This window comes from Phyllopteryx taeniolatus, chromosome 8 (assembly GCF_024500385.1).
Source record: "Phyllopteryx taeniolatus isolate TA_2022b chromosome 8, UOR_Ptae_1.2, whole genome shotgun sequence".
Taxonomy (NCBI): Eukaryota; Metazoa; Chordata; class Actinopteri; order Syngnathiformes; family Syngnathidae; genus Phyllopteryx; species Phyllopteryx taeniolatus.
The window spans coordinates 25,795,625-25,819,000 of NC_084509.1; the positions used below are offsets into that span (position 1 = coordinate 25,795,625).

The window sequence follows — 23,376 nt, forward strand, 5'->3', positions numbered from 1 at the left end:
TCTTTTCCGATGAAAGTAAAGTGTGCCTTTCATTCGGGAATGAAAGTCAGAGGGTTTGGAGGAAGATGGTTGAAGAACAGAACCCAAGCTCGTGAGGTCCAGTGTGAAATATCCACAGTCAGTCATAATTTGGGGTGCAATGTCTCGTGCATGTGTTGGTAAACTCTGCTTTCTTAAATCCAAGGTCACCACAAGAGTCTACCAGAAAGTTTGAGATGACTTCATGATTCTTTCTGCTGAGGATTTTTATGGAGATACAGATTTCCTCCTCCAGCAGGACCTGGCCCATGCCCGTACCGCCAGACGCACCAAAACCTGGTTTGATGCCAATGCCATCACAGTGCTTGACTGGCCAGCCAACTCGCCAGATCTAAACCCCATTGAGAATCTATGTGGTATTAAGAGGAAAATGAGGGACACCAGACCCAAAAACAAAGAAGAACTGACAGCAAACATTAAGGAAATCTGGGCTTCCATAACTCCCAGACAGTGCCACAGCACATCGAGGCAGTGATTACAGCAAAGCGATTCCCAACCAAGTATTGAAGATTACCATATTGTTTTGAAAGTACCATATTTGGATTGATTTAATGTGACCCTACTTTCTTTCTTTCTTTTTTTCGACAAAAACTGAAGTAAATGTTGATTTCTTCTCAGTATTCAAATTTTTTTGAATTTCTGATTTTGTGGGATTTATGAGCTGGAAGCCCAAATTATGTAAAAATAAACAAATAAATACTTGAAATTGTTTAGATTTTGGGCCACGAATCTATAATCTATGAAAGTTTAACTTTATAATGGAATTATGGAAATAAATAAACTTTCCCATGATATTCTTATTTTTTGGAAAGGGTCTGTATATCCTCATTCTATTGTTAATGAATATGAGCTTACAGGGACCATGTCAATGCGATTGTCCTTCCAGACCTCCAGCAAGACCAGAACCATATCACTGAGTTCATCATGTGACAGAACTCCATCCCGGTCCACATCAAACACTTTGAAGCAGACTAAAAATGAAAAACATGTGAATAACAAAATATGAGCTACATAAAAACAAAACAAAATAAGACGTAATATATGTTTTCATATAATGTGAGTGAAGGTGATTAAAACTCATTTATTATTGTTATCACACAATTTGGTGAAATTTGCAACAGGTTTCAAACTTAAATTGGGCAGCAGACACCTGCCGCCATTGAAAATGCTTCTGATTAACCCAAATAAAGTATAGCTGCTCTAAGTAGCTTTTCCTGACATTTTTGTAGTCACAATTACAGATAAAAAACTGAGTCTTGTTTTTCTTTTTTAATAAATCTGCAAAAATTTCAACAATTCCGTTTTTTTTTTCTTACAATAATGGGGTGCTGTGTGTACATTAATGAGGAAAAATGTTTACTTAAATGATTTTAGCAAATGGCTGCAATATAACAGAGAGTGAAAAATTTAAGGGAGTCTGAATACTTTCCGTACCCACTGTATATACATATATATATAATTTCTACGGCTCATGAGACCAGGAGTAGAACGCTCAAATTGTACTCGCGATCTCTACATTAAATAATTACACACATATATATATACATACATATATACATATACATACATATATACATATACATACATATACATGTATACATATACATAAATATATATATATATATATATATACATATATACACATACATATATACATATACATACATATATATATATATATACATATATACATATATATATATATATATACATATATACATATATATATATATACATATATATATATATATATATATATACATATATACATATATATATATATATATACATATATACATATATATATATATATACATATATACATACACATACATATATATATATAGATATACATACATATACATATATATATATATATATATATATACACATACATATACATATATATATATATATATACACATACATATACATATATATATATATATATACATATACATATATATATACGTATATACATATATATACATATACATATATATACATATACATATATACATGTATATGTGTGTATATGTATATTACCAAAATTATTTCTATTTACTAAATGGCAGAATAGTGAGAGGATTTCCTTTAGACAAATATCCACAGTATAATAGAAAATACAGACATTTATATAAAAAAGGGTTTCGTATTAAAGACAGCAGTGGTCCAAGGTCTTACATTTGATGGACTTACATTTCTGCCTTTCAGCAATAGGTCCCCTACAGCAGGCTGAGAGTCCACAAGATATTTCTTTAAAATCAATGTGGTTGTCCCGATTTTCATCAAAGGCAAAAAACAAACCTGGAAAAACAAAAAATACAATACAAAAGCTAAAAATACAAGAAACAACATTACCACTGCAGTTTTTAATCCTTAGTTACCAACACGAGAGAAATATTCCACCAACCTTCACATAAGGAGATGTGGATTGGAGGCGAGACCAGTGGGATGAAAGTTTCTAAGTCAAAGCGGCCAGTTCTTGACTGTGCTTTCAGCAGCCAATAGTGCTTCTCCAAGTCTATAATGTCAGATTCTGCCACTAAAGAATGAAAAACAGAGAGATTAGTTTGGAATATGTTCAGTACTAAAAAAAAGTTTGAAGAAGCTTGTAACTCAATTTACTCATATACAATCCTGCTCACCATTTTTGGCACCCATGAAGTTTAAGTACTAAATGTGGAATATCTCCTGAAGAAAATAAATCAAGTGAAACAACATTTTTCTAGAGAAAACTTGTGTTTGATACAAAAGAGCAAATGATAATATTTTATGGACAGATGAAACAAAAATAGAGTTTTATAGCAATGCGCACAAACAGTATGTTTACAGACAGTGCCTTTAAGAAAAAGAACACCCTACCAAAAATCTAGCAGGGTGGAGAATCCATAATGCTGTGGGGCTGCTTTTCTACATCTGGTACTGGAGGCCTTGACTGTATCACAGTTATCATGAAATAACAAAATTATCAAGTGATTTTGGAGCAAAATGTTTTATCCAGTGTAGGAAAGACTGGATAAGACAAAGACCCAAAGCACACATCCAAAAGCACACAGCAACCGTTAAAAAGGAAAACTTTGTTTTAAAATGGCCAACAATAAGTCCTGATCTCAATCAAATTGAAAATATTTTAGATACAAGAAAATATTTTAGATACAAGAAATGTTTGGAGGCTGTCATCGCTGCCAAAGGGTGTGCAACCAAATATTAAGGAGGGGTGCCAATCTTGCTGAAAATGCTGTTTTCTGTTTTTTTATCTTTGAAATTACAAAATCTAAGTTGAAAAAAAACTTGTTAAATTACTTTGGGGCGGCACGGTGGCCGACTGGTTAGAGCGTCAGCCTCACAGTTCTGAGGTGCGGGGTTCAATCCCCGTCCCCGCCTGTGTGGAGTTTGCATGTTCTCCCCGTGCCTGCGTGGGTTTTCTCCGGGCACTCCGGTTTCCACCCACATCCCAAAAACATGCATTTATTGGAGACTCTAAATTGCCCGTAGGCATGACTGTGAGTGCGAATGGTTGTTAGTTTGTATGTGCCCTGCGATTGGCTGGCAACCAGTTCAGGGTGTACCCCGTCTCCTGCCCGATGACAGCTGGGATAGGCTCCAGCACGCCCGCGACCCTAGTGAGGAGAAGCGGCTCAGAAAATGGATGGATGGATGGATGGAATTACTTTGGACCTCCAATTAAAACATTGTAATGATATTTGTTTGGTTGGTTGGTACATTTATTTCTGAAGATATTATACAGGTTATGCAAAAAATGAAGGGGTGCCAATAATTGTGAGCAAATAAACTTAGAAGAAAAGGAAAATAATAGCTAAGCCAAATGATGAAAGAAACTTTTACAAGGCGCATTAAATTGAATACTAATTGGCCTGATCCAGCCACCTGAAGTGCGTGCCATGGCAGGGCGGCCCCATTGACATTACAGTCCCAGTTTGAATCATGGATCCGAATCCGGATACTGATCTAGACCCAGCGCTGCCAGAAAGACAACGGCAAACACAGCAGCCAGAACCTCAAATGGCCACAACACAGGGAAGAGCAACACAAATATCCAGATGTGTCATCTGCTTCACCTCCATTCATACTTGATGTGGAAAACAACACAGAGTCATGGTCGTCGTCAACAACAGTGCTTCCTCTCCTGAACTGAAGGACCTGGAACATGCGGCCAGCGTTGACTATCGCAGAGCTACTGGGGGCTCACAAGTGACTGAGAGACCATGGACTCTGACCCCTGTTCGAATTGGACGCTGTAGTGAAGGAAGTCAAAGAAACGTGTGCATGTTAACTGTGTCTGCTATATTCAAATTTGATTTAGTAAGGGGAAGAATGGTCGACGACTGGTTAGCACATCTGCCTCACAGTTCTGAAGACTGGGTTTCAAATCCCGGCCCCGCCTGTGTGGAGTTGGCATGTTCTCCCCGTGCCTGTGTGGGTTTTCTCCAGGTACTGTAGTTTCCTCCCACATCCCAAAAATATGCATGGTAGGTTGATTGAAGACTCTAAATTGCCCGTAGGTGTGAATGTGAGTGTGAATGGTTGTTTATATGTGCTCTACGATTGGCTGTCGACCAGTTCAGGGTGTACCCCGCCTCTCGCCCGAAGATAGCTGGGCTTGGCTCCAGCACGCCCGCGACCCTAGTGAAGATAAGCGGTACAGAAAATGGATGGATAGATCTAGTAAGGATAAACTTTTGATTGATTAGTAAGGATAAACTTTTGATTGACTGTGATGGCGTCACAATGTCAGAATACAAGGTTTTGATTAATTAAGGACATTTACACCAGTTGCAAAATTGACTATTACTTGAATTAAGAATTATGTAAAAATCGAGAAAGGACTTTTTCTAAGCTACCCATTCGTCAAGGGTAATGAGGTCTAGGAAGGAATTAAACCTGCCATTTGGGACATTAAGACACTTCCGACTAGCCCATTGGAGTCCATGGAACAAATCCTAGTGACAGCGAGACCTATTCAATATGTAATGTACGTGCTGTGACACTGAGAGGACCGAGGACAATGAGAGGACCGAGGAGAGGCGAAAGGAATACATTGAGATGCGAAACAGGACAAAGGTAGAGTTGGCAAAGGCCAAACAAGAGGCATATGATGACACGTATGGCAGGTTGGACACTAAAGAAGGAGAAAAGGATCTATACAGGCTGGCCAGACAGAGGGATAGAGATGGGAAGGATGTGCAGCAGGTTAGGGTGATTAAGGATAGAGATGGAAATATGTTGACTGGTGCCAGCAGTGAGCTAGCTAGATGGAAAGAATACTTCGAGGAGTTGATGAATGAGGAAAATGAGAGAGAAGCCAGAGTAGAAGAGGCAAGTGTGGTGGACCAGGAAGTGGCAATGATTAGTAAGGGGGAATTTAGAAAGGCATTAAAGAGGATGAAAAATGGAAAGGCAGTTGGTCCTGATGACGTTCCTGTGGAGCTATGGAAGCATCTAGGAGAGGTGGCTGTGGAGTTTTTGACCAGCTTGTTCAATAGAATTCTAGTGCGTGAGAAGATGCCTGAGGAATGGAGGAAAAGTGTACTGGTGCCCATTTTTAAGAATAAAGGTGATATGCAGAGCTGTGGGAACTATAGAGGAATAAAGTTGATGAGCCACACAATGAAGTTATGGGAAAGAGTAGTGGAGGTTAGACTCAGGACAGAAGTGAGTATTTGCGAGCAACAGTATGGTTTCATGCCTAGAAAGAGTACCACAGATGCATTATTTGCCTTGAGGATGTTGATGGAAAAGTACAGAGAAGGTCAGAAGGAGCTACATTTTGTCTTTGTAGATCTAGAGAAAGCCTATGACAGAGTACCCAGAGAGGAAGCGTGGTAAAGCATGCGGAAGTCTGGAGTGGCAGAGAAGTATGTTAGAATAATACAAGACATGTACGAGGACACCAGAACAGCGGTGAGGTATGCTCTAGGTGTGACAGACAAATTTAAGGTGGAGGTGGGACTGCATCAGGGATCAGCCCTGAGCCCCTTCTTGTTTGCAGTGGTGATGGATAGGCTGACAGATGAGGTTAGACTGGAATCCCCGTGGACCATGACGTTTGCAGATGACATTGTGATCTGCAGTGAAAGCAGGGAGCAGCTGGATGAACAGTTAGAAAGATGGAGGCATGCACTGGAAAGAAGAGGAATGAAGATTAGCCGAAGTAAAACAGAATATATGTGCATGAATGAGAGGGGTGGTGGGGGAAGAGTGAGGGTACAGGGAGAAGAGATAGCAAGGGTGGAGGACTTTAAATAATTGGGGTCAACCGTCCAGAGCAATGGTGAGTGTGGTCACGAAGTGAAGAAACGGGTCCAAGCAGGTTGGAACGGGTGGAGGTAGGTGTCAGGTGTGTTATGTGACAGAAGAGTCTCTGCTAGGATGAAGGGCAAAGTTTATAAAACAGTGGTGAGGCCAGCCATGATGTACGGATTAGAGACAGTGGCACTGAAGAGACAACAGGAAGCAGAATTGGAGGTGGCGGAAATGAAGATGTTGAGGTTCGCTCTCGGAGTGACCAGGTTGGATAAAATTAGAAATGAGCTCATCAGAGGGACAGCCAAGGTTCCTCCTCTTGGGTATGGTTGGGGCCGTGTTGCCCTCCTGGGGGATGCCAGTCCTGGGGCTGCTCTCTGTCCCCGGGTGCCGGGGTGGTGCCCGTTGGCCCCACTACGGGGGTCTCGTCCTGGTCTCCGGTTGGGGGCTTGGTGGCCGTGCTGCTGCATCCCGGGCCTGTGCCCTCCTCTTCCCTCACCCCGGGGCGTGCCGCTGTGGTTGTCACCCTTCTCTCCATTGGGCTGTGTGGGGTCCACGACTGACTTGGGGCTCATGGTGGGTGTCAGCACCTCCCGCCTCGGTCGGGCCCGCCTTCTGGCCCTATTCCGGTCACTGGGCTATGGTGGTTTTTTTGGTAGGGTGGGGAAGGGGGGGCTTTCACCCTTTTTTCTGTGGTCTGCCGGCCGGTCGGGCCGGCCCAGACCCCCAGGAGTCTAGCTTCTTACTTCACACACTGCACATTAGTAGTACTCACACTGTACATACTCCGCACATTGGGCACACTCATATCTCAGTCAGGGTCCCCTGGCGGACTGGCACCAGGTATGGCGGGGAGGGCACTGGGCCGGGTGCTGGCACATCTGTGCTGGTTTCCGGTCTGGTCGCCATGGGTGGGGGTGACGGTTACGTGTCAGTATTCCACTATGACTGTCTCGCCTCACCCCCACCAGTTTCTCCAATTTTAATGCACTACACCCCACCACCCACAATCACGGTACAGGAATAATGGTTGCCAGTCGGGGACCAGGTAACCATATTAATAGGGTGGGTGGTGGGTTTTCACATTTCTCTTGGCGTGACTCCTGGGGCCTGCGCCACCCTCACCCCTGTTGTGGGGCCGTGGCGGGTACCCCCCTTTGGGCCTCGCATTCCTCTCCCCTCTCTTGGCACCCTCGCCCATCCTTACTCAAGACAGGCGCTTAATGTGCTCGCTTTGGCGGGCTATGACAGTTTTTGGGTGGCTGTTGCGTCCTGCATTGCCTCCTGTTGGTGGGTGGGGCCCCCATGTTCCCTGGGGTGGTGTTGGCGGGGGGCCTCGCTGGGAAGGTTGAGGGAGGGGCGTGTGTGGAGGGTGGTGGTCCGGTGCCCGTGCCCCTCCCTTTGAGACTGGTCGGGGCGGTCCGGTAGGCCTCAGAACCTCCCTGGATTGATTGGGTGAGCGTGCTGTGACAAAGCGAGAGATTGCGTGATTTCCGAAGACAAAAAACATGGCGGCGCCCCTTGCACAGACTTGGAAAAGCAGCTATTACAAGAAAAAATATTTGGCCTCTCTATCACCCTCCATTTGTCAACACAATACCAAAACTCTCCCGAAAACTGTCAAAAAAACAACAACAAAAAATGCATAGCACCAAATCTATTTAAAATTATAATACACGCACCCATTATATGTCACACTTAACTTCATGGAATGTCAATGGCATTCGATCACAGGCAAAGACAATGAAGATTATGGATTATATCACTAAACTTAAAACAGACCTATTACAAGAAACGCCCCTTACTAAGTCAGAAGAAAAATGCCTCATTGACTAATTTCACTCAGGCTATCTCGGCCTTTATAACTGTAGACAAAGAGGAGTCTCAATATTAGTCCATAAAAGGCTACTTTTTATAATAAATAGTACAGTAGCAGATCCAGAAGGCCGATGCATAATTATACAGGCTACAATATTTAACAAGCTTTACACAATTGTCAATGTATACGCTCCTAATAAAGATGATCCAGCTTTTTTTCCACATGCTCTTTTTACACTTTTTAAACTTGTCAGCCAGTTCAACAATTATCATGGGAGGTGATTTTAACATTCCACTAAATCACCCCTAATAGATCGCTCAAATCTCAAAAATAGCAAATGCCCCAATATACTAGAGCAGTGTATGGATGACTTTGGTCTTGTTGACATAGGGAGGCTGAAAAATCATACAAAAAGAGAATAAAAAATTTTCTCGTCAGTTCACCGCTATTTCTCAAGAATAGAATTTTTTCTTTCAAACAATTCGGCAGCTCAAAGAATTACCCCCAAAATACATCCAATCATCATCAGCGACCATGCACAAATTTCTCTCAATCTAAAAGTTGAGTCAAGTTTGGGACAACTTTGAAGCGGCTGGGATGAGAATCAGCACCTCCGAATCTGAGACCATGGTCCTCAGTCGGAAAAGGGTGGCGTGCCCTCTCCAGGTCGGGGATGAGATCCTGCCCCAAGTGGAGGAGTTCAAGTATCTCGGGGTCTTGTTCACAAGTGAGGGAAGAATGGAACGGGAGATCAACAGGCGGATCGGTGCAGCGTCTGCAGTGATGCAGACATTGTATCGGTCCGTTGTGGTAAAGAAGGAGCTAAGCCGAAAGGCGAAGCTCTCAATTTACCGGTCGATCTACGTTCCTACCCTCACCTATGGTCACGTGACCGAAAGAACAAGATCCCGGATACAAGCGGCCGAAATTAGTTTCCTCCGCAGGGTGGCCAGGCTCTCCCTTAGACATAGGGTGAGAAGCTCGGTCATCCGGGAGGATCTCAGAGTAGAGTCGCTGCTCCTCCACATTGAGAGGAGCCAGATGAGGTGGCTGGGGCATCTGATTCGGATGCCTCCTGGACACCTCCCTGGTGAGGTGTTCCGTGCATGTCCCACCGGGAGGAAACCCCGGGGACGACCCAGGACACGCTGGAGAGACTATGTCTTTCGGCTGACCTAGGAACGCCTCGGGATCCCCCCGGAAGAGCTGGATGAAGTGGCTGGGGAGAGGGAAGTCTGGGCGTCCCTGCTAAAAGCTACTGCCCCCGCAACCCGACCTCGGATAAGCGGTAGAAAATGGATGGATGGATGCAAGTTTGGAACCCCCACTAAAATGGCGCTTCAACACATCAATAAATCTCTGGAACTGTGCGAAGTACCATCCTGTTTCAAACGCTCCACCATCATTCCAGTCCCCAAGAAACCTGCAATTTCGGGTTTAAATTACTACAGGCCTGTCCCCTTGACATCTGTGGTCATGAAGTCCTTTGAACGTCTCGTGCTGGACCACCTCAAGAGCGTCACAGGTCCCCTGCTGGACCCCTGCAGTTTGCCTACCGAGCGAACAGGTCTGCGGATGATGCAGTAAACATGGGACTGCACTTCATCCTTGAACACCTCGACAGTGCAGGGACCTACGCGAGGATCCTGTTCGTGGACTTTAGTTCAGCGTTCAACACCATCATCCCTGAACTGCTTTCATCCAAGCTTCTCCAGCTCAGCGTCTCACCTGCCATCTGCCAGTGGTTTTACAGCTTCCTGACAGGCAGGACACAGGTGAGGCTGGGAAAGACCACCTCATCCACACGCAGCATCAGCACGGGGGCGCCCCAAGGTTGCTCTTCTCTCTCTACACGAACGACTGCACCTCAGTGCACCCGGCTGTCAAACTCCTCGTCCTTTCAGTCCGTTAAATTGAAATTCCACTGTATTGTAAATTTCCATAATCCATCAATTCAGACACCAGGTAGTAATTTTGACAAAAGCGACACCATTTAGGTTTCACCACTGCAAGTATCTCATTGAACACTTACACCCTTTAAATTATCCAGACAGTATTTGAACAATTATTTCATTGTCTTGAAAATGGATACAAGTGCCATTTGAACTTACAGTGTGTGACGCCTGACAGGGTCTGGTAGAAAGTAGGTGTGTCACTGTCATCTGTTAGAATGGCACACACTCCTGACAGAAGCCATCTGGACAAAGTGAAGGCTTCTTTATTCTCCAAGAGCCAGTCCCTGAAGTGCTCATAGTTCACCTTATCCCCCTGCCAAGATTCAAACACAAGGGAAAAAAGGTTTGGCAATTCAGCTAAAGTGGGTATGAAAAAGGTATAAAAGTAAATAAATAATTTTTTCCCCCCCCAACATCCGGAACAATCAATATTACGGCCATAACGAGTCAATGTTCAGTGATTTCCGTAACAAAATACAGACATTGCATTACATTTGGCAGCTCTGGAAACCCATCAACCACAGAGGTTGCCAAGGTTGGCAGTGAGCTATTGTGTGTGTTGGTGGAGGCAGCATGGTCGCAAAATGCATGCAAATCAATGACTCAAGAATCTGTAAAATAACAACAATGAAAATACGAACAGAGCCAATACATATTAGGGGTTTGAAACAATTGACCTTGGTTTAAAAACGTCTTAAATGGGTTGTTACGGATGACACTGGTTTTGATGCTGTGTTTAGTCCTAGTTTGACCCAACTATCGTGAGCCAAAGCAGACATGAGCGCTGCCAAGTACAGTACTCCCGCCAAATCTCAATCACAAATCTAATGCCGTTGCTGTTAGATTTGAGATTGGATGGACATCAGCCTCCTTCCTCCCACTTCAGAAGTTTGGTTGAATACACAACTACACCTGTTCCAAATGATTATGAAACTGATATGATATTATATTATGTTACATTTATATTATTATATTATATATTCTTTCTTGTGAAAACATTGCAAAGAGAAACTATTCTCTAGGGTTAGAAAAACAGTTTACCCCTAACAACTCTGAATCAGTCTGGCATGCATTACAATCGCTAATCAATTACAAGCGACCAACCCCCCAAGCTGAGAACAATAAAAGACTAGCCGACGACTTGAACATCTTCTACTGCAGATTTGAAAAGGCCACTTTCACACCCCACACCGCCGCACCACCGACCACCATCATACCTCTGACTTCTGCGTTGACCATCCACGAACAGGATGTGAGACGCATCTTCAAACAACAAAACATTAACAAAGCGGAAGGCCCAGACCTTGTGTCCCCATTCTGCCTCGCTCCAGTCTTCACACAGATCTTCAATAGATCTCTGGAAATGTGTGAGGTACCATCCTGTTTCAAACCCTCCATCATCATCGCAGTCCCCAAGAAACCTGCAATCTCGGGTCTGAATGACTACAGGCCTGTCGCCCTGGCATCTGTGGTTATGAAGTCCTTTGAACGCCTTGTGCTAGTCCACCTCAAGAGAGTCACAGGTCCCCTGTTGGACCCACTGCAATTTGCGCACTGAGCAAACAGGTCTGCGGATGATGTAGTCAACATGGGACTGCACATCATCCTACAAAACCTCGACGGCGCGGGGACCTACGAGAGGATCCTGTTTGTGGACTTCAGCTCTGCGTTCAACACTATCATCCCCGAACTCCTCTCCTCCAAGCTTCTCCAGCTCAGCGTCTCGCTTGCCATCTGCCAGTGGATTTACAGCTACCTGACAGGCAGGACACAGCAGGTGAGGCTGGGGGACGCCACCTCATCTACACACACCTCCAGCACCTGGGAGCCGCAAGGTTGTGTCCTCTCTCCGCTGCTCTTCTCTCTCTCCACAAACGACTGCACCTCAACGAACCGGCTGTCAAACTCCTCAAGTTCGCAGATGGCACCACAGTCAACGGCCTCATCAAAGACGGTGACGAGTCTGCGTATCGACAGGAAGTGGAGCGGCTGGAGCTGTGGTGTGGCTGACACAACCTGAAGCTGAACACGCTCAAGATGGTAGAGCTGATCGTGGACTTCAGGAGGCATCCTTCGCCACAGCTGCCCCTCACGCTGTCCAGCTGCCTTGTGTCAACCGTCGAGACCTTCAAGTTCCTGGGAATTACAGTCTCTCAGGACCTGAAGTGGGCAATCAACATCAACTCCGTCCTCAAAAAGGCCCAGTAGAGGATGAACTTCCTGCGGCGTCTGAGGAAGCACGGCCTGCCACGGGAGCTGTTGAGGCTGTTCTACACAGCGGTCATTGAATAAGTCATGTGTTCTTCCATCACTGTCTGGTTTGGTGCTGCTACAAAAAAGGACAAACTCCGACTGCAACGGACAATCAAAACTGCTGAAAAGATTGTTGGTACCTGCCTACCCACCCTTGAAGACTTGCACGTTGCCAGAACTAAGAGCATGCAAAATCCTCTTGGACCCTCCACATCCTGGTCAGCACCTTCCTAACTGTCATTTCAAACTGCTCTAATTGCTAGAGGAACCTGCTTCTTTTTGCACAATTAAAATAAAATTGTACCGGCATTACCACATTACTGGCAATTATTAAATGTCTTTATGTCTCTATGTATTCTCTGTAAACATTTACTTTTGTCGTACTAGAGCAGCTCCAACTACCGGAGACAAATTCCTTGTGTGTTTTTGACATACTTGGCAAATAAAGATGATTCTGATTCTATTTTCTCAGATTTACCTGAACAATGTAAATAAATAAAAAAAAACTAAAATGCACTGTTCCAAATTATGCACAATGGATTTTCAAGACATTATTGATTTTAAAGAGCTGAAAAAAGTCATTAGTTGAATTTGAAGCATTAGGAGGCCAAAACATCTTAACAGCTTAAAAAGTTACATTTTAACATCATCTTCTCCTATTGGCTTGTCCCGTTAGGAGGAGCCACAGCATGTCATCTTTTCCATGTCAGCCTATCTCCTGCATCCTCCTCTCTCATACCAACTGCCCTCATGTCTTCCCTCATTACATCTTTCAACCTTCTCTCTGGTCTTCCTCGAGTTCGCTTGCCTGGCAGCTCAATCTTCATCATCCTTACCATCCTCATCACCAATATACTGACTATTTCTCCTCTGGAAGTGTCCAAACCATCGCGGTCGGCTCTCTCTAACTTTGCCTCCAAAACATCTAACCTTGGCCGTCCCTCTGATGAGCTCATTTCTAATTCTATCCAACCTGGTCACTCCTAGAGAGAACCTCAACATCTTCATTTTCGCCAGCTCCAGCTCTGCTTCCTGTTGTCTCTTCAGTGCCACTGTCTTTAATCCGTACATCATGGCTGGCCTCACCACTGTCTTTTATCCTAGCAGACACTCTTCTGTCATATAACACACCTGACAGCTTCCTCCACCCGTTCCAACCTACTTGGACATGTTTTTTTCACTTCCTTACCAGACTCACTATTGCTGTGGACTGTTGACCCCAAGTATTTAAAGTCCTCCACCCTCGCCATCTCTTCTCCCTGTAGCCTCACTCTTCCCCCTCCAACACTCTCCTTCATGCACTTATATTCTGTCTTACTTTGGCGAATCTTCATTCCTCTCCTTTCCAGTGCATTCCTCCACCTTTGTAACTGTTCCTCCATCTGCTGTTTCCGTATATGATTTCCTGTACTTTGAGTTTCCACCACCAAGTCTCCTTCTCCCCTTACCTACCAGAAGACACACCAAGTACTCTCCTGCCTCTCTCTACCTTGGCTGTAGTGGTCCAGTCTTCTGGAAGCTCCTCCTCTCCACCTAGAGCCTGTCTCACTTCTTCTCGAAAAGCGGTACAACACTCTTCCTTTCTCAGCTTCCACATACAGCAGAGTGAAAGTTGAATTTCCCCTTGAGGGATTATGATGAGGATAATAAATTAAAAACTCCGTAAGCAACAGGAGGGTGGTGGACAAAATGCTTTTTTTCCTTTTCTAGCTGAATTAAGCAAAGTTTTCTATTGGAATAGATTCCTTCACAATAATACTAACATAGTGGTGCCTGTATAAAATCCAAACATACAGTCCTTATGACAAGTTTGTTTGCTAACCTTGTTAAAGCATTTCCCAAGGGAGGCTGGAAGTTCTCCATCCAAAACCTGCAGCACGGCTTCTACGTCCTCCCTGGCAGCATATCCACCCGGATCACTGGTGAACAGGCTGAAGAGGTCTGTGGGCACATGAGCATGGACAGAAGGGCTAAAACACAATGTAAGAAATGCTGCTTTATCACAGGAAAATGTGGGCTGCAAATGGAGCAAATGTCAGTGGCAAATTTAGAGAATTTCCATAAAAAGCTAAACTTTGCTAATTAAAGTAGCCCACAGACAAGATTGGGATATGTCCATGTACTGTACATTCACAAGACAATGAAACCTTAACTTAAAAGTGCAATTTATGGGTTTTCAGAGTTACGAGCGGTCGCTTGTTAGATTTTTAGCTTTGTATTGCGGGCAAAAATGTGACTTACTCCACCGCAAGATGGCAATAGTGAATTACACAAAACCCGGCCACCTTCAGCAGGACTCTATAGTGTGACCGATTTGATTGCGCATGCGCCATAATTTCTGGATGGTGGGCTGAAAAAAAATAAGAGGGCGCACCCCGCACGCCCAACCATTTGAGAAAGAAAAAAAAAAAATCTCCGCGACTTTGAAAGCAGACACATTTTAAACCTTCATGGTCTACACCAATCGGAGATAATGAAGGGCGGGACTCCCTTCTGATTGGCTGTGTGTGTGCGCGCATGCGTTCGTTTGAAATGTGAGCGCACAGCAAACGCTGCTAGCGTACTCGAGGCAAAATTTTCCGACTGCTAGCATGTAGCTGTACAGTTACAGAGAGTTGAGCAGCATCAGCCCCCGTGGTCTCCGGGGGCGATGGGGCCCGCTGAGTGGGGGTTGGGCGTGGGGGGCGGTGGTCCGGTGCACCTCCCTTTGGGACTGGTCGGGGCGCTTCAGTTGGGCTCGGTACCTCCCTGAGTCCTGGGGGTGGGGTGGTGGTGGGGGGGTGGGGGGGTCGTTGCCGTCCCCCTTAACCTCATCTCTCATTCTTTCTGGTCGCCAGTTCGTTGTACCTTGTTGTCACGTTCCAGCATTCCTTGTTTCCATGTCACTGACTCATAGTAAGCCTAGTTCTGATTATTGACCTTGCCTTTTTGCCTCACGTTTTTTGGGTACTGTTGCCTTTGCGGATTGCCTTCCTGTGTACCGACCTCTGCCCGTTTATTAAACTTCTCTTTTTGAAACTGTCCATTGAATTGGAGTCGTGCATTTTGGGTCCTGTCCTTTGTTCCGTTCATGACATAACAAACTGGCCATAACATGGACCCAGCAGACTCATACCCGGTGCATAAAGCCCTTCAAGCGTAGGGTCAACGCATCACGAAGCAGGATGAGTAGCTTGCTGCCCTCCACCTTCATCTAAAAGGGACTATCGGAGCATCAGGATACTATGATGAGACAGGTGGCCTCACAGTTTGAATTTCTACTGAATATGGTTCAGAAGAAGGAACCAGATGGCACAGTACCCGATGCTGCCACTGTACCACCATATCTGTGTAAATCAGTCACTGTGCCGCCACCTGCCACATCCGCTGCTGTCTGCCCACAGCTCTCTCGACCAGAGAGGTTCTCTAGAGATTCCGGGAATATTAAGACGTTCATCACTCAGTGCGAACTCCACTTTGAGCTGCAGGCAGCTGCCTTCCCCACCGAGCGGGCAAAGATCGCGTTGTCATTTCCCACCTGACTAGTCGTGCGGAGGCGTGGGCTACTGCCGAATGGAGCCGCAATTCTGCCACGTGTCATTCTTGGGCATCTTTTGTAAAGACTATGGAGCAAGTTTTTCAGTATTCCACACCAAATCGTGAGGCAGCCCGCTCCCTTGTCACCTTACAACAAGGCAAGCGCAGGGTGTCAGATTATGCGATTGATTTTTCGCATTCTAGCAGCTGAGAGTCAGTGGAATAACAGGCCACTACTCGATGCATTTTTTCAAGGACTATCCCCCGCCGTCAAGGATCATTTGGTCCCACTAGACCTGCCGAATGACTTGGACACTCTCATCACTCTCGCCATAAATATTGACAAAAGGCTTGTGGATCATGAGTTGGAGAGAGATCGGCGGAAGGATGCGTCACCGCGGACTTGGAGGACGAGCCTCCGTGACCAGCCAAACCAAGGCAGATCCCCTGTTGCCAGTCTCGATCCACTGGCTAGCTTCACCACGGATGAACCCAACTGGGCAGGTTCCATCTCTCCCCTGAGGAATGTCAACGCCGGCTGAGGGAAGGGCGGTGCTTCGACTGCGGGCAGTTGGGTCATTCCGTGAGCAACTGTCATGTCAAAGTTGCCGGTGCCGGTAACAAGGACACGGGAGCAATGAGTCTAAATATCATTAAGGAAGACCCAACCCATGTTCTTCCTAACGTGACACGATGCTCTCCAGATCAAGAGATTAATACGTCTGCATTTATTGACTCTGGTTCTGACGCAAATTTACTCAACTCCCTACTCGTTACACGAATGCACGTTAGAACCTTTCAAATAAGACGCCACCGCAGCGCTTATGCTGCAGACGGCAGTTTTATGGGCAAGATCACTCACCGCACCCAAACACTCACATTAACTTTTCCTGATTCTCACTCGGAACGCATTAGTTTTCATGTTTTTGACGCTATGAATTATGACCTTATTTTAGGGAACCCTAGGTTGAAATTACATAACCCCCACATTGACTGGTCCTTTGGGCATGTTATGTCTGTTTCTGTTTCAAGCCTCCATGTAATCTTCAGGGATATGTTTCAAATGATATTCCACAGACCCCATCTGGGGATCCTGACTTGTCTCAAGTGCCCACCTGTTACCATGACATTAAAGAAGTTTTTTCCAAGTCCAAAGCCAAATCCCTTCCAACCCACAGACCTTATGACTGTGCAGTTGACTTGCTGCCTGGAACCACACCTCCAAGGGGGAGGTTGTTCTCTCGTTCAGGGCCGGAACACAAGGCTATGAAGGAGTATGTGGAAGAATCACTGGCAGCCGGGATCATTCGCCCATCTTCATCCCCTGCGTGAGCAGGATTTTTCTTTGTGGAAAAAAAGGACAAGACCCTGCGACCCTGTATCGATTACCAGGGTCTCAACGAAATAACTGTGAAAAACAGGTACCCTCTTCCTTTCATCTCCACCTCCTTTGAGTTCCTGGAGGGAGCCAAGGTTTTCATCAAACTAGACTTAAGAAATGCGTATCATCTAGTCAGGATAAGGGAGGGGGGGTGAATGGAAAAAAGCATTCAACACACCAACGGGACATTGTGAGTATTTGGTAATGCCTTTTGGACTAACTAACGCTCTAGCTGTTTTCCAAAACTTTGTCAATGATTGCGTGACATGTTGAATGTGTATGTTTTTGTATATTTGGACAATATTTTGATATTCTCCCCGGATGAGGAGACTCACATTATTCATGTCCGCTCTGTGTTGCACCGGTTACTGCAGAATTAACTATATGTCAAGGCTGAGAAATGTGAGTTCCACAAGGCGTCCGTTTCTTTTCTGGGTTTCGTGCTAGCTCCAGGTGAAATCAAAATGGACTCTTGCAAAGTTGATGCTGTGACTAATTGGCCCACTCCCACGTCACACAAGGATGTACAAAGGTTCTGAGGGTTTGCAAATTTCGACAGAAAGTTCATTAGAAATTTCAGTTCAATAGCCTTGCCGTTGCATGATCTTACCTCGCCACACAGACCCTTTGTGTGGAACCCGCTTTGTCAGTCAGCTTTTCAGAAACTAAAAATCGAGCTTTACCTCCGCTCCCGTCCTCACTTTGCCAGATCCCAAACCCAGTTTGTTGTGGAAGTTGATACGTCTGATGCCGGAATAGGAGCAGTGCTCTCCCAGAAATGTCTCAAGGATGCCAAGTTACATCCTTGTGCTTCTCTCTCTAAAAAACTGACTCCAGCCGAGAGAAATTATGACATAGGTGACCGTAAACTGCTGGCTGTCAAGGTGGCTTTGGTGGAGTGGAGGTACTGGCTAGAAGGGGCTCAGACCTCGTTTTTAGTATGGACAGATCACAAGAACCTTAAGTATCTTACGTCTGCTAAAAGATTAAATGCTAGGCAGGCTAGATGGCCTCTATTTTTCACAAGATTTAATTTCATGTTATCCTACTGACCTGCTTCTAAAAATGGTAAGCCGGATGCTTTATCGCATATTTTCTGCAAAGAGAATTCTTTGTCCAACCCTAAAACCAATTTGCCCAAGTCATGTTTTATTTCTGCTTTTGTTTGGGACATTGAAAATGTGGTAAAAGAGGCTCTGAAGAACTCTTAGCCCTGAAGATTGCCCTGAAAACAGGCTTTATGTGGTCCCAACCTTAAGGGGAAGAGTTATCCACTGGGCTCACACTAACAGGACTGTATGTCACCCAGGCATTGCCAAAAGACAATCTGTGGTCGAACAGCGCTTTTGGTGGCCTAATGTTAGACGAGATGTTATCGATTACATTACATTACATTGTCCCAGATTATCGCACTACTCGTCACTTTAAAGCGCATACACTCCTTGAAGTCTCGGCGCCCTTTGCACAATGGTCATTGCACCGGACTATTGCAATATTAGTCAAGTGCTAGAGGACTCTGCATCTTTTTGCACAATTGTCCAAAAAAATAAAAATAAATAAAAAAAATGTACGGGCATTACCAGATAACTAGCAACCCTTTACTGCTCAGTGACTGTTTTTTTTTTTTTTTTTTTTTTTTTAATCAATGTCTTTATGTCTCAAAAGTGTTCTCTGTCAATGACTGTCTGTTGTCGTACTACAGCGGCTCCAACTACCGGAGACAAATTCCTTGTGTGTTTTTGGACATACTTGGCAAATAAAGATGATTCAGATTCTGATTACATCAATGCTTGCCTGGTATGCGCTGCTAACAAGCCCTCTCGTCAACGTCCTTTTGGGGAATTACGACCCCTGCCAATACCACAACAGATATTTCCATAGACGTTGTGATGGGATTACCGGCCTCGCACAGCAAAACTGTTCCAGCACAAAAGCATACAGAGCCACCATTCTGCAAGGCCATGCAGCTGAACAAAAAAAAAAAAAAAAAAAAAAAAAAAAGTTAAGCAGCATAAATTGAATTAGTTCCAAAGTCACCACAACGATGTGGGAACATTTTGGATTCTAGCCAGATGAACATGACCATCCCGTTAACACCAACGAGGTGGTATGTCGAATTTGTATGAAGTCATAACAAAAACAACACACTTAATAAACATAAACCCGATTTCTCCACCTGGGAACAAAAAAAACACAGTGGAACATATACCGATTCCCATCACCTTGCAATTAACTCAATCACTGTCAGCCCCGTTCCCTGAGCAGGGAACCCCCGGACTGCCAGGCATTTTTCGAGCAATTTCTCTCATTTTTCAAGCGCCACAGAATATTGTGTACTATGACTACGTGAACACCAAAACCACAAAAAGACTTTCTTTCATCATCATCAAAAAAAAAGTTTGTCTCGAGCTTATACCGTTCTTTAGTAATCAGCAGTCAAATATAGTTCTAGATTTTTTCATTTTGTCTTCTCTCTTGTCCGCCATTATGCTTGCCTCTTCTCGTCTCCTCCTCCCCGCCTCCCCCTTCTTCTTCTTCTTCTTCTTCTTCTTCTTCTTCAATGTGAGGGAGGGACGTTCACCTCAAGGCATTGTTGCCCTCTACAGGATGCCATTCCTCATTGCAGATATCCAGAGGCTTGACGATCACACACAAACTGAACAAGACCCTCCCCCACCCATCCCCATTAAAAAATGCCATTGATGTCTTTAGACGGCATTGGCAGGGAATAGCTCGATTCTGAATGACGTCTTTGGAGGGCATTGGCAGGGAATGAGTCCAGGAAGCATTTGCTCAAAGAAAACGTGAGAGTGTATATGGCGCACGTAGACTTTAATTTTATACACTTTAGCATTACTCGCTTTAAGAGATACAGTCATACAACAGGTTGATAAAGGAGTGTTTAAATAAATGCTACAGACTTTTTGATCGGCAGGATGAATCTTGATGCAAAACGGGTTGCTTTGATCTAATGATCTGTTATTAATGTTACTCTGCACTTGTTCTTGACCAACTGGAAACTTGACTGGCAGTATATTGCCTGTTGAGGCATTGATTCTTGATACCTCTGTGCCAAATGTTTAATATTTTTTTAAATTGCAATTTTTGTGAACAGAGCCTGAGTCTGTTTTATTGAGATTATTTTTATTCATCCAAGTTATTTTCATTTATTGTTCTACATTTTCAATGTCAGTGTTCAATATTCTTTAATATTCATGATATCAGCGGCATAAACCAACATCATCAATGATACTATGGTTTATCAGGACAGTTTCTGGGAAAATATATTGTCTTAAAAAAAATGTTCGTGCCAAGCCCAGGTGAGTAGCCAAGGCCCATAAGATTTAGAGTGGAAATAGCCACGGAACATAAGATGATTGACAACTTCTTTGTGAAGAATGTTAAGGCTTGATTCATCCGAAAGTCATAACCAATACTCTGACACGGAGCACTTTAAACCCGACACTTTTCAGTAAGCTCTCAGTCTTGTGGAATTGTGCTTCAAATAAAGAACTTTGTTGACCAGATTGTGAGTTAATCAGTTACCATTCAATACTGCCTAAAAAGAGGGGCAGCTTTTTCTCTTTTTTTTTTTAAATGACCCAGTAAGACTACGGTGTCGAATGTGGGGATGTCGAAACTTTTATGCTAGTGCACCCAAGAAAAAAAAAGTTGGGCACGGCACTGCAACCAGTGCAAAATGTTAGTCCAAGGCGGTTTAGTTCAAATTGGTGACCTCACAGTGGAAGTACAGGTACAATTGTGTTTTTTTGCTCGGCTCGCATTTTCAGACTTTTGTGAAGGAATTTTGACATTTCCTTTGTAAGCATGGGTCCTAGTAAAGTGAGTGCTGATAAGAAAAGCATGATGATCATTGAATCCAAAGTATGTGGAAGCTACCTACGCATTCAACAAAATGGGTCTAAGCACTTTCTCCCGCCGGTGAAGAGGACAGAATCAGGACAGAATCAGAATGAGTTTTATTGGCCCAGTATTTTACAAGAAAAATAAGGAATTCGTCTCCAGTAGTTGGAGCCACTTTAGTATGACAACCAACAGCCATGATGACAAAATATACATCTAGGACATATAAAACGTGGAGTGATTGAGCAATGAAAGTGTGCCACGTGTGTGGTGATGCTGATATAATGGCAATTGTGCAAATGATGCAGAGTTCTCAAGCAATTTAGATCAATTTGAAGTGATTAATCGTGCAATGATCTGGTACAGTGACAAATGGGCAAATGATGCAGAGCGCTCTCAAACACACAAGTAGCCAATAGTAATCAACGAGAGTATGCAAATAGTGCAACGTGATAAAACAGTGAGCGCACGAATAAAGTACAAGTGTCCTGACAGAGATGTGCAAAATTGGCAGCATGTTACCATGAAATTATTAAAGCTATAATCTGCGATTTTTGGCACACCCTACTGCTGGAATTCGGCCTTACGACAAAGTGGTCCGTCGCTTCGATATGACGTAGGCTGTACCAAGTTCAACTGTCCCCGCCTGCCCCTCTCCCAACCCCTTGCGGGTGAATATAAACCAACGAGCTGTATAATAAAGCTGTTGAAAGCGGCGAGATAAATAAAACGGGTTTCGCGCATGTGGAAGACGTTTTTCGCCTGTCGTCCAGTTCTTCCTCTTTCCGATCTCAATCATGCTTTTCGTGTCATGTCTCCGGACCTCAGCTGTATGTCAACGCCGATCAATGTCCGTAGGGAGAATAAGGAAGTTGCGGCAGCCGGCAGGAAGAAACTCAGGTGGTGAGCGTGACAACACTCAGTTATAATCAAGTGGATCAAAGAAAAGAAAAGAAAAGAAATGAGATCAACCCAAGCAATAAAAACAGATGAGTAATGACGAAAGGAGTGCTGGGTCGTGACCACCCTCACACAGCTGCTGGCAGCCAACAGCGCCTCGAAAAGAGGTATTTGTTGTTCATTTGCAACAATTTTTATTAGTGTTTTCTTTTACACAGTAATTATTGTATGACTATTTTATGCTACAGAAACGCAAAATAAAACTTTTAGTGAGTGTTTTACAACCACGCTCCGCCCATTGCTCGGCAAGATGCCTCATCTCCGTGCTGTCATTTCCTTTGTACGTCATTTTTGGTGCGCCACCAACTGGGCCTGCACGGTAAATAAATCGGGCATTCACAAATTATGAAAAAATAAACGATTTAAGAATACAGCAAGATGTTAGAGGAGATGACAGGCTTGATAAGCATTTTGTCATCTCCTCTAGTATTGGCTTGGGTGAAAATACATTTTTTACGGGAAAAAAAAAAAAGCAGTGAATTCGAGCTTCAAGTCAACTGTTTAAGAGGTTCATGGCAAGAGGGTAGAAGGTGTTAGAATGCTGGTTTTAGTTTGCATTGTTCGATAGCACCCTCCTGAGGGAAGGAGCTGGAATAGGTGGTGAGTCGGATGTGGAGGAGAGAGAGGATTTTGCATGCCCTTGTCTTAGTTCTGGCAGCGTGCAAGTCCTCAAGAGTGGGTAGGTGGGTATCAACATATTTTTCAGCAGTCTTGACTGTCCTTTGCAGTCTGACTTTGTCCTTCTTTATGGCAGCACCAAATGAGACTGTGATGGATGAACACAGAACCGATTTAATGACTGCTGTGTAGCTCCTGTGGGAGGCCGTGCTTCCTCAGAATCCACAGGAAGTACATCTGCTGCTATGCGTTTTTGAGGATGGAGTTGATGTTGGTCTTCCACTTCAGGTCCTGAGAGATTGTACTTCCCAGAAGGTTAAAGGTCTCGACGGTTGACACAGGGCAGTTGGACAGCGTGAGAGGCAGTTGTGGCGAAGGATGTTTCCTGAAGTCCACGATCATTTCTACCGTCTTGTGCGTGTTCAGCTCCAGGTTGTGTTGGCCGCACAAAAGCTCCAGCATGTGAAATATGAATTAAAATCATCCACGCATTCCTGAGTTCTAGACGTTTTTCTGCCGAGAGGCCTGAAATCAGGTCATTCGAATTTCTCAAATTCATCTACATTACTCACGAAGATCTCCGCCTTCCCGTTCCGCTCCCGAGCCAGCGCTGTCAACATAACAAACACGTGGGCTCTCACAAGTGAGTCTTCTCAGACATGCACACACCAAAGGCATGAAAAAGTTGACCAAAAAAAAATAAA

At 44.3% G+C, this 23,376-nt stretch overlaps 1 protein-coding gene across 6 annotated transcripts in view; it reads right to left on the reverse strand.

Annotated features, from left to right (window-relative positions):
* The window catches only part of usp32 (ubiquitin specific peptidase 32), a 143,041-nt gene that overhangs the window by 102,245 nt on the left and 17,420 nt on the right, over positions 1-23,376 (reverse strand). For 5 of the 6 annotated variants that reach the window (XM_061783063.1, XM_061783068.1, XM_061783065.1 and 2 more), the window contains 5 exons: positions 14,156-14,274; positions 10,237-10,393; positions 2,453-2,584; positions 2,239-2,346; positions 895-1,010 (listed from right to left, as the gene is read on the reverse strand). In XM_061783063.1, coding sequence (XP_061639047.1) covers positions 895-1,010; positions 2,239-2,346; positions 2,453-2,584; positions 10,237-10,393; positions 14,156-14,274 — 632 coding nt within the window. Of the gene's footprint in view, positions 1-894; positions 1,011-2,238; positions 2,347-2,452; positions 2,585-10,236; positions 10,394-14,155; positions 14,275-23,376 lie in introns of those variants that run through there. The other variant, XM_061783066.1, reaches the window with a different exon arrangement.